At 40.2% G+C, this 12,151-nt stretch overlaps 1 protein-coding gene across 1 annotated transcript in view; it reads left to right on the top strand.

The window, feature by feature from the left end:
* brun (trafficking protein particle complex subunit brun) overlaps window positions 1-12,151 on the top strand; it is a 179,070-nt gene that overhangs the window by 60,930 nt on the left and 105,989 nt on the right. The window contains exons 8-9 of the mRNA XM_067137108.2: window positions 1,641-1,911; window positions 8,833-8,975. Coding sequence (XP_066993209.1) covers window positions 1,641-1,911; window positions 8,833-8,975 — 414 coding nt within the window. The remainder of the gene's footprint in view (window positions 1-1,640; window positions 1,912-8,832; window positions 8,976-12,151) is intronic.

The following is a 12,151-nucleotide window of genomic DNA, read 5'->3' as shown; positions in this document are numbered from 1 at the left end:
AAATACAGGGAAATGACTTGTCACATCAAACTTAAGCTTTACATCTAAGACTTGACACAAACATAATGATTGAGCAAGACATATGTAGATGTGATGCGAGACATACACAGAAGTAGTACTTTGACTGAGAGAGAGATACAGATAGGGTGAGTGCGTGCAGTGTTGAAGGAGAGTGAATGGAAAAGATAGACATACTTGCGCTAACCGCTCAAAGATGGCAGTACCTAGTTTTACATTAGTTTGAGTGTGGTGTAACTTGCAATTCACTCTTAACAATAATGCTATTCCAGGTCTTTACTTTGATAGTAAAATAAAATGTATGTAGATAATTGGCTTGTTCTCATTAACCCATTAGTGCATAGCGTCCGAAAAATCGGACGTCATATAAAAATTAAATTGTGTTACATTTATGCATGGTTTTAACCCCGTGATACTTCTTGTGCTTCAGAAAGGCTGTAACTAACAAGAACCAAGAATAAATCATTCTTTATCCTTACCATTCATTGTTGAATCACACTTATTGCGAGCATGGCGGCAAGATAGTACAGAGTTTTGTGCAACAGTCGAGATTTTTATTTATGAATTAACAAATAATTCCAATAATTGTAAACTTTGGTATGGACCATGTTGTTGACACTCCTGTAAATCTACCGACACACAAAGATGTCAATTATGTCTTATTGTTGACGTGACAGAGGCTTGTAAATATTGCTGTCCTGGCCACATTCTGATGGTGACATTTTTTTCCTCCAGCAGGACTTGAACTGGCTAACCCCAGTGTCAGACCCTATAGACTTGACACCTTAATGATCATGGCTATTGGTGGGCTACCACAATAGTTAATATTTTGGAAAATAGTAGGTTGTAAATAAAAGGAATGAATGCAAAAGTGTGAGATGTCATTATTAGTATTGCTTTCGAAAACCAAGTAGGCACAACGTCTTTTTGGGACACTTGTCACAGTAGGTGTGCACAGATAATGCATGGGGTTGGTGTGCTTTGGGTGATCTACTGGTTTTCACTGAAATTGGTGGTCTTCATGCAGTATTGCTTGTTTTGATCAAAATAGTTTTTTAAGCAACATATTAAAAGTTTCTGCAGGTATTCTGGTGTCATTTTTCTGACAGTGACTCTGTAGGTAAGTGGAATTTAAGTGAGGACATTGGTGGGTCTTGCAGTGTGCTCCAACCTTTACATTCCTTGCGAACAATAAGACCTGCCAGACAGTATTAGCACGTAATGCACGTTAACACGTCAAGGCTGTACTTAAGATGCACGTATAATTTATCCATTCGAATTCAGGCTTCCCCAATTTTTTACTACATTCCCAATGAATACCCTCCAAAAACAAAACTCTGTCATCAACATATTAAATGGTGAGCCCATGTTTGTGGTTCAATGGTACTCTAAGATTTTGAGAATATTTTTAGTCTATTTAAATTGATTTTTTAGTATTAATTGATGTTACTGTAATAAATATACAGTATATCAGTCCAGCTATAATCATCTTCATGTTAATTGACTCTTTATCTTCTTCCATATTTAGAATCATATCTCTCTATTATATTTTGTATGAGTGCTTTACCAAATTCTTCTCTTTATAATCATATGTAGTAACTCAGATACTCTGTCCAACATAGATGGTCTGCATGGGTGGCCATCACTTCAGATCCAGTTGCTTCAAGAGTTGATGGTGGCTGCCAAGCGAATGGGCCATTCAGCTCTAGCTACTCGTCACCAGACTTTCCTTCTGCAAACCATGTGGGAGCATTTGAGTCCAACAGAGCAACGTGATCTGGCTCTTCAACTGCAGTCGCTGTCTGCCCAGTGTGAAGGTGCACCTGTTCCTCTTGTTCTGGACACTGGCACTGTTATCCCACCAGCCAATCTCACCAACTTACCACAGATGAAGTATGCCTCCATCTCTCTTCAGTTTGATCCTTTATTGTGTTCATTGTCTTTGGTTTTTATTGGAAAGGAATTTATAAATGGGGCAAAGGTAAATGGGTGATTGTAAGAGAAACTTACAGTTGAATGATAACCTTTGATGGTTTACCATTTTCACCCCAGTCAAATGCTGGGGCTGTACCTTAATTAAGTCCATGTTTGCTTCCTTCCTGCTTCTGGCCCTTTTCTGTCACATTGTCACTGTAAGACCTATCTGTGTCGGTGCAACATAAAGCAAATTGTAATAAATAACCTTGATAATGTCTGGCTTAAAGTATATTTGCTTATTTTACAATCTGATTGCAATATCCAGTGTAAACTTAAATGTAAACTGAGTCTACACTGAAAAGTATGGCTTCCTTCATAACAAAATCTCGACTGTGACAAGAATGAGTGTGTAGAAAGAAGTTGCTGGTGTCTCATGCTCAGTACGCTATTAGTCTGAGCCATTGTTGATTGTGTACAGTTGTTTGTTGTCTTGTGTTGTTAGCAGTGGAGTCCTTGCAAACCCATGTAATCCTTTAGTGTTAGAATATTTATACAACTTGTTTTTCCATTGTGAGATTCTGTATTTGTTATTGGTCAGAGTATAATGCCATTGAGTCAAAAAGTAAGAGTGGAAACCAGGTGTATCTTATCCTACTTATCTTTGCATCAGTGTGTGAAGCCTGAGTCACACTTATGTCTTGAATGTGCAAAGTTAATATACCTGAAGTACTTTAATTATGTTACTTGGACATTTTAAGTCTTTAATTGTAAATGCATTGAAATGATCAATTTAGATTGTTTTATGCTGTTCTTATGTGAATAGATTTTGTTTATCATGTCACATTTATTACATTATTTTAGTTGGTTCCAGAATTTTTAATAATAAATTACACTAAGGAAGAGAATAGATTGGAAAGAAATGGAGTAGTAATTTTTGAGCTTAATATATACATTTTGTAGTTTTAATTTCAAAAAAAGTAAAATTATTCACACATACATTATTCTTCTCACCAGGCATCATCACCATGGTTGGTGCTGTAATCAAAGCTCCAAGCAGTGAAACCAGGAACTATATGTAGATGGATTAGAAAGTAGAGAGATGGAATTTTTTGCTTTTGGAATTTTGAATGCACCAGGATTACTCTACATCCGAATATAAATCATACAGACCTATGGAATTTCCATTCTAGAATCCACCGGGGCATTAGCCGAGATAGAATCCACAGCCTGGGGAACAATAATTTAGCTTGCCAATCACTCAGTTACCTCAAATGAACAACAGACAACTAAACATATAAATATATCTCCAGTTAATATTTAGATATTCACCACTGTACTAAGATCTTCATTGTTGTTATCGCTATTATTTTCATTCAATAATTCTGTAATTTCCATAATATTTTATTCTAACAGCTTCTTACATCCTGTAATATTTACACTTTTTTTTTTTTTTTTTGTTTTGTTTCCTACAGCACTATTGTTGGTAGTGTTGTGTAAATTTTGCAGTTAGAAAGTAAAGTGAAATACTGTTACTCTCTATTTTTTAGTATAAGCAGTGGTTACAAGATATTAGAATCATTCCATATTGACGGTTTTCACTTTACAAAGGAAAAAATCAGTGTGATCCTTGTGCTTGTTTTGATGAACATAGTTTCTTGAAACCAGTTTGGGACTAAAATTAAAAGGAGGATACTTTCACTTTCATTATTTAAAATTGTTATGGATAATATCACAAGTGTAAACAGAAGCAACATTTAGAGGTACTAGTGTTGTTTGCTGATGTTATCGTAATAACAGCTTGTCATCTTGCATTGAAGAAGCTAATGTGGAACAAAGATATATTAATGAAGGCTGGAAGAAATAATTTATAAGGCATATTAACATATTTGTTTTTATATGACTGGAACTTGATGGATGCAGTAGAAGATAGGTTAAAATAGAGAGGGCCAGGTTGAGTGGCTCAAACGGTCAAGACGCTGGCCTTCTGACCCCAACTTGGCAGGCTCGATCCTGGCTCAGTCCGGTGCTGTTTAAGGGTGTTTAAATACATCAGCTTTATGTCTGTAGATTTACTGGCATGTAGAAGAATTCCTGTGGGACTAAATTCCGGCACCTCGGCGTCTCCGAAAACCGTAAAAGTAGTTAGTGGGACGTAAAGCAAATAACATTACAGGCCATGAAGGCCCTTGGAGGGGTGGAAGGTAAAGGCTTCCACTATCTGTAACCTCAGCACTTGATGGGGTAGAGTGGTTAGCTCTATGCCCGGCCACCTTTGCCCCCAGGAATTAAGCTGGTACTCATTTTTGGTGTAGGCTGAGTGAACCTCAGGGCCATATGCACCTCTGAAAGTGGAAATCTCATTTCTTAAATTTTACAACTTCCTGACAGGGATACGAACCCACGTCCTGGGCGAACCAAGCATGTCTTTACCGCCTCGGCCAGGCAGCCCCATTGTTAAAATAGAGAGGGTTCATATTTGTTCCAATGCATCTACATCTGGATAAAGAAAATAATAACGAGTTTTTGGAATGAGGTTTATCTGACATGACATACAACATAAATTATGGAACTGATTTCATCTATATGGTGTTGGAGGAGAATGATATCTCCATTTGGTCTGTACTTGTAAATTATAACCCCCATGGCACGACAGTACCAAAGGGCCATGGCCTACCAAGCAACCGCTGCTCACCACGAAGGCCTGCAGATTACGAGGTGTTGTGTGGTCAGTATGATGGATCCTCTTGGCTGTTATTCTTGGCTTTCTAGACCAGGGCCGCCATCTCACCATCGGATAGCTCCTCAATTGTAATCACGTAGGCTGAGTGGACCTCGAACCAGCCCTCAGATGCAGGTAAAAATCCCTGACCTGGCCGGGAATCAAACCCGGGGCCTCCGGGTAAGAGGCAGGCAAGCTACCCCTACACCGCAGGTCAGGCTGCAAATGGTAAGATAAACTAAAATACCTTGTCAGAAAGTGATTCATGTACTGTACTAATTGGAAACAACCTGGACCTCAAGTGGTTTCCATGAGCCAGGCAAGGACTTTTCCATGAGTTCACCCATGTGTTCAGAGAGTGAGAAATTTGGGGTTGAGTCCCAAGTGCAGTCATGTATTCATCTCTTTTTGACATAGATATTGACTGTTTTAAGAAGAAATTCATGACATTCCCAACTGTTAAATAATGATTTTTGCCAAATTTATTTATTCCCTTCCAATACATGCATGAAGAAAGCCCACCTGGTAGCCAAGACTGTTACGACGTCAGATCTTTATGGTGTGACACCATGGTTAGCTGGTTTGGGTTCCATGGATGGAAAAAAGAACTTCCATCAGAATGTTGGTCAGCAGAGTAGGGGAGGTGGTGGTATAGCATAGATTGCATGCCAAAATCCTGGGTTCAGTTCCAAACTTTTCTGCAGTGTTCATTTGGTGTGAGGGCATATGCAGCTGAAGATGTTGATTTGTTCTTCAGATGGGGACATTAAGCTTTGATCAGATCCTGTAGTAGGAGTAGACAATGTACTGACCGGATTACACCCTCTCCTCACCACCACCACATACTGCCGTCATCACACTGGGCGCAGAAGCACGTTCTCTGTACTTGCGTGATGATCTTTGGCTCTAAGGTTAGAAGTAACTAACTTCCTGACCAACAGTCATCATCATCATCATCATCATCATCATCATCATCATCGATTCATCACCCCAGCAAGCCAGATGCTGTTATACACAAACTACCCATCATCCCAGCCAATGGAGTCATATCCAAGTGTCTGGACCTTAGGCTCCTTTCACACTACACGGTTTCGACCGTACGGCAAAAAAACCGTACGGCGACATTCCTTTAGCGGCGTGAAGAAGAGCATTAGACCTTTCACATTACACGGCACGGCAACGGCACGGCTGCCGTGCTGTGTAGCAGCCGTGTCTTGCCACTGGAATGGACGGCTGCCGTTGACTCAGTGGCGCACGCAGCTAAATGCGTGCTTTCACACTGCATGGTTTTTTAATCGTGCGGCAGCTCTCGAGCAGCTGTAGAGGAGATAACGCGAGGATATCTAGACACAAGTTATACGTATTGGTATCGTAGTGTTTTATTGTTTTACTTTGTTATTAAAATGTTCAGTGCATTGTTTTGTAGGATTTATCGTTGGTTTTGTAAAATGGCTGACGCAGATTCTGAAATTCTTATTACTCTGGTCCATACTGGGACATAACGCTAGTCATTTATACAGTAGTGGCGATTGTATTGGATGTGTGTGTTTGGGAGGGGGGGGCGAAATGTACAAACAACAAAACGTACCCGGGTTTGTGCTGCATAGCGTGGGGGTGTGGGGGTGTGTGGGTGTGGGGGTGTGTGTATATACACCAAAACTTTTAAGAAAAGCTCAAAGTGGTAGGCCAATTTCGACAGAGAGGTAAAGATTGTCAGACTACCAACTTAAGTGCGGTAATAGTTGTTTTTAAGATTTTGACTCAATACCATACAATAAAACTTTCATCAAAGGAACAATTTTACACATGCACTAAAATTAAACAGAAGTACGGTGTGATAATACAATTAAAATTCGTTTAGAATTTGACTACACACTACGAAACTAACACACTAACGAGATTGCCAGATAGACGAAAACGCGCGGCAAGCGAGTGAATCATACCTCAGCGTCCATGACCTTGGCAATAAAATATACCCCTGCCACCCTTCCTTACAGGACATGCAAAGTCTCCACTACTTGGTATGGCGCTATACAAATCGGTTAGCCACGACAAACTACATTCTGTGCGTATTCCCGCTAATAATTTTATTGATAATCATCTGTTTACCCTCCAGGTTCGGTTTTTCCCTCGGACTCAGCGAGGGATCCCACCTCTACCGCCTCAAGGGCAGTGTCATGGACCTTCAGACTCTTGGTCGAGGGATACAACTGGGGAGAATGACCAGTACCTCGCCCAGGCGGCCTCACCTGCTATGCTGAACAGGGGCCTTGTGGAGGGATGGGAAGATTGGAAGGGATAGGCAAGGAAGAGGGAAGGAAGCGGCCGTGGCCTTAAGTTAGGTACCATCCCGGCATTCGCCTGGAGGAGAAGAGGGAAACCACGGAAAACCACTTCCAGGATGGCTGAGGTGGGAATTGAACCCACCTCTACTCAGTTGACCTCCCGAGACTGAGTGGACCCCGTTCCAGCCCTCGTACCACTTTTCAGATTTCGTGGCAGAACCGGAAATCGAATCCGGGCCTCCGGGGGTGGCAGCTAATCACGCTAACCACTACACCACAGAGGCGGACAATTTTATTGATAATTAAAGAAAATAAAAGAAAGATTTATCTGATAAGACAACAGGGCTTGTACAAATTGCTTTTTTAAATAATTAAATTAAGTCCTAGTTTCAGCCACCTAAAATGGAATAATAATCTAATGTTTTCTCCACTAAGGAACTGCCTGGCCGAGGTGGTAAAGGCGTGCTCGGTCCGCCCGGAAGGACGTGGGTTCGAATCCCCGTCAGGAAGTCGTAAAATTGAAGAAACAAGATTTTCACTTCCGGAGGTGCATATGGCCCTGAGATTCACTCAGCCTACTCCAAAAATGAGTACCAGGTTAATTCCTGGGCGCAAAGGCGGCCGGGCATAGAGCTAACCACTCTACCCCATCGCGTGCTGCGGTTAACAATGGTGGAAGCCTTTACCTTCCACTCCTCCAAAGGCCTTCATGACCTGTACGGAGGTGTCTTTGTCTTTTTCCTCCACAAAGTGGGGCGGGGGCGATCGCACCCCCTCGCCCCCTAATCGCCGCTGCTGCATTTATAAAGATCAGAATGCGACAAGAAATGCCTGGCGTGAAGTTTACTTAGAAATAAAACCAGATTTTGATCTAATTTAAGACAAAGAAAAAAGTGTGTTTGGTATCTTAAGTGTATTTTCAGTATATATATATATATAATTACATAATACAGAGTCACAAATATATACTCATGATACAATTTCACAGTTTAATATTCAGCCACAAACTACTAATATTAAGAAAACCGGGCGAGTTGGCCGTGCGCGTAGAGGCGCGCGGCTGTGAGCTTGCATCCGGGAGATAGTAGGTTCGAATCCCACTATCGGCAGCCCTGAAGATGGTTTTCCGTGGTTTCCCATTTTCACACCAGGCAAATGCTGGGGCTGTACCTTAATTAAGGCCACGGCCGCTTCCTTCAAACTCCTAGGCTTTTCCTATCCCATCGTCGCCATAAGACCTATCTGTGTCGGAGCGACGTAAAGCCCCTAGCAAAAAAAAAAAAAAAAATTAAGAAATAATCCTATTATTAAAATGACTCTCTTGTATGACTAGCATCAAGACATGCACTGAGCTTCCCATGGCAAAAAAACCATTGCAATGTGAAAGCAACATCCACGGCAAAAGAGCCGTACGTTTTTTTTGCCATACGGTCGAAACCGTGTAGTGTGAAAGGAGCCTTAGAACACACATATTTGTTAAAAATAGAAATTACAGAACATGTAGCATTTCAGGGATATGATTTCCTTGTTAAAATTATTATTGTATAATTAATATCCCCTGCATGAGCATCATTAATGTTGTACATCTACTGATCTCTTTCTTGTACTGAGTAATTTGGTTTCTGGGGTTGGGCCATGTAGCTGGTAACTTACATTCAGGAGATGGCAAGTTCGAACCCCACTGTTTGCAGCCCTGAAGATGTTCTCCATACTTTCTCATTTTCGCACCAGACAAGTGATAATGAACTTTTTAGCTATACCCACAGCTTTGTCATATGATTTGCTCCTGTAAAGAGAGGTGTGTAGTATTTGTTTGAATTTAATGACACTTGCTTATCTTTGTTATTATATCACTGTCTATTGATTATTTTGTTTTGTTTCCCCTTGTTGCAGGAGTTTTGTTCTTCAAAATTTACTACCACATTTAAGGCCACAGAAGATAGAGAAGCTCAAGGAAGATTCTGGACCTTTTCTTTTTACTCCTCTTAACTTTGGCTCTTTGGAAAGAAAGAATATGACTGCTAGTAGCAAGATGGGTATGTTGACAACCTATGCTAATATTGCTTTTCCATAACTAACAACGTATGCGAGTGTGCGTGTCCTAACCACACTGTTGACTGGTTTGTTCTTCCTCCCTTTGTTACATGCAAATGATAACTTTTCTGTACTAGTGTACTTATACAACATAATGTAAAAATTACACCTGTCTTCAGCACCTGGACCTCCATTAATTGCCTAGTACATACTGTGAGAAGAGAAATCATATTTATTATAAGTGGTGTATACAACATTGCAAATAAAATAAACATAGAATACTAAATGGGGTTTGTGCCAGGGGATAGAAATTTTCTTTGCACACTACATGGATATTATAGCATACTCCTGAGTATAGAGTATGCAGGGTGTGTTGAAAGACTGTTTCAGCATTCCATGTATCCTCCCTAGCATATTTACAGGTCACAATTCTCACATGGACACCATTATACAGTAGATGTAACCAGTATTATCTGTGTGATACAAAATTTGTAAGAACAGATACAAGACAAGTTTTCACACAAGAGGATATCCTCCAGCGATGGGAGGAGTAGTTTGCAATATTATTTAATATCAAATTCAAAGAACTGGAGAAGAGGAGGAACATGAAGAAAAAATGGTGGAAGAAAACCAAAATTAAGATGTGACTATCCGGGAGATAGTGGATTCGAACTCCGCTGTCGGCAGCCCTGAAGATGGTTTTCTGTGGTTTCCCATTTTCACACCAGGCAAATACTGGGGCTGTATCTTGGTGAAGGCCATGGCCGCTTTCTTCCCATTCCAAGGCCTTTCTTATCCCATCGTCGCCATAAGACGTATCTGTGTCAGTGCAACGTAAAGCAAAACAGAAGAAGAAGATATGACACTGTTAGAAATAGGAGGAGCTATAAGGATGATGAAAAGTGGCAAAGCATCAGGTGTGGATGAAATGCCTACAGAGATGATAAAGGCAGCAGGACCAGGAAGTTTACATTGGATATATAGATTAATTTGAGTGATATGGAAGAAAAAGGAATTACCAGTTTGGAGGAATGGTCTGATTATCCCAGTATTCAAGAAGGGTGATAAGAAAGAATGTGGCAGCTATAGGGAAATCATCATTATTTCACATGTAGTAAAGATCTTTGAGAGGATATTAGAAGGAAGACTGTGGATGAAAGTAGAAAACGAAATGGAGGAAGAGCAATATAGATTTAGAAGAGATAGATCAACTTTTGATTGAATTTTTACATTAAGGAATATGATGGAGAAAAGAGGGGAGTCAGTAAGGATTTAGTGATGATATTTATAGACACTGTGAAGGCATATAACAGTGTATTACGGCAACTGGTCTTGGATGCAATGATAAAGAGGAAGGCAGGAAGAGCAGAAGTACGAATGATCAAAGCCATGTATGAAATGTGTATAAGTAGTGTGAAGACTAAGACAGGACAAACAAACTGGTTCAGTGTAGAAATAGGACTTCAACAAGGAAGTGTACAAGCCCCTCTTCTGTTCATCGCAGCCATGGATAAAATTCAAAAGAGTGTATAACAAAAAGTGGGAAGCAAAAAGACAAAGGCCTTACTCTTTGCAGATGACATAGTAATATGGAGACAAGATGAAATGGAAGTACAAGAATAAGTTACTGTATGGAATCAGGAGAACCGAGCTCGATAGCTACAGTTGCTTAAGTGCGGCCAGTATCCAGTATTCAGGAGATAGTGGGTTTGAACCCACCTGTCAGCAGCCCTGAAGATGGTTTTCCGTGGTTTCCCATTTTCACGCCAGGCAAATGCAGGAGCTGTACCTCAATTAAGGCCATGGTCGCTTCCTTCCTACTCCTAGGCCTTTCCTGTCCCATTGTTGCCATAAGACCTATCTGTGTCGGTATAACGTAAAGCAACTTAAAAAAAAAAAAAAGGCTCTGGAGACGAGGAATATGCAATGAAAATACAGTAAGTGTGAAGAAGAGTGAGACAGTATGATGATGGGAGGTAATACAGAGGGAAATATGGAATGAAAATACAGTAAGTGTGAAGAAGAGTGAGACAGTATGATGATGGGAGGTAATAGAGAGGGAATATGGAATGAGAATACAGTAACTGTGAAGAAGAGTGAGACAGTATGATGATGGGAGGTAATAGAGAGGGGAATATTGAAGTAAATGGAAGACCTTTAGAAGTTATGAAAAGCTTCAAATATTTGAGTATACTTGCAGAAGATGGAAAAATAAACAAAGAAAATGTAAAGGGAATCCAACAAGTCAATGGGTTTTACCAATGTGTGAGAGATATAGTGTGGAACAGGGATGCCCCAGAGAAATGCAAGAAAATTCTGTAAAACAGAAAAAGGTCACACATTATTTTAGTGCATAAGACAGAGTCGTAAAGGTAAGAAGACTGTTCTTGTATTTTTTTGTACAATTGAAAAATAGGTATTACTGTACAACTTATGTTAATATATAACATGTACTGTATTTGTTTTTAGTTTTTCCAGATTATCCAGATTTTGGATAATCCAGATCAGTTCCGATTCTACTTAATCCAGATAAATGAGGTTCTTGTGTACTACTACTACTACTACTTCATTTCCCATTTGCAGCCTTCTGGGTTGGGTTGTGAATCAAGGACTTGCACAGTTGTCTCTTTCCACCACTCCCTTCCTCCCTCCTAAATTTCTTCTACTGTTACTCCTCTCTTCTCTATACGCTCCTTTACCATATCCATCCACCTCTTTCTGGGCCTTCCTTATTGTCTTCTTCCTATTATTTTCTCTGTAAATTCTTGCTTTGGAACTCTATCATCCTCCATTCTCAACATGTGTCCATACCATTTCAGCTTACTGAACTCTTAACTTGTCTTGCAGTTTAGGGAATCCAATTCCCTCTCTGATTTTTATGTTTCTGATCTTATCACTTTGTCTCTTCCAAATTATTCCTCTTCTTCTTCTTGAGTGCCTTCTCAATTACTCAAGGCTGGCCACACTCACAGTGAAGTCTGTTCGAAGTTCAGCTGTCCTCATCAGTATACTAGAATCCCACGAGTTCCTCAGCCAAGAGTGTTTTCTTCGATCACGACCCCTACATCTATTACTTTTACCCTGCATGATCAATTTAAGTAGGCTGTACTTTTCATTCCTCATAACATGCCCATGGTAAGCCAACTTTCTTTTCTTGACTGTGCTCAGTTTATTTACA

Source organism: Anabrus simplex, chromosome 1 (genome assembly GCF_040414725.1).
Source record: "Anabrus simplex isolate iqAnaSimp1 chromosome 1, ASM4041472v1, whole genome shotgun sequence".
In the NCBI taxonomy this organism is placed as follows: domain Eukaryota; kingdom Metazoa; phylum Arthropoda; class Insecta; order Orthoptera; family Tettigoniidae; genus Anabrus; species Anabrus simplex.
Note: the sequence above shows the minus strand (reverse complement) of the source record. Positions and strands in the feature narration are given on the sequence as shown.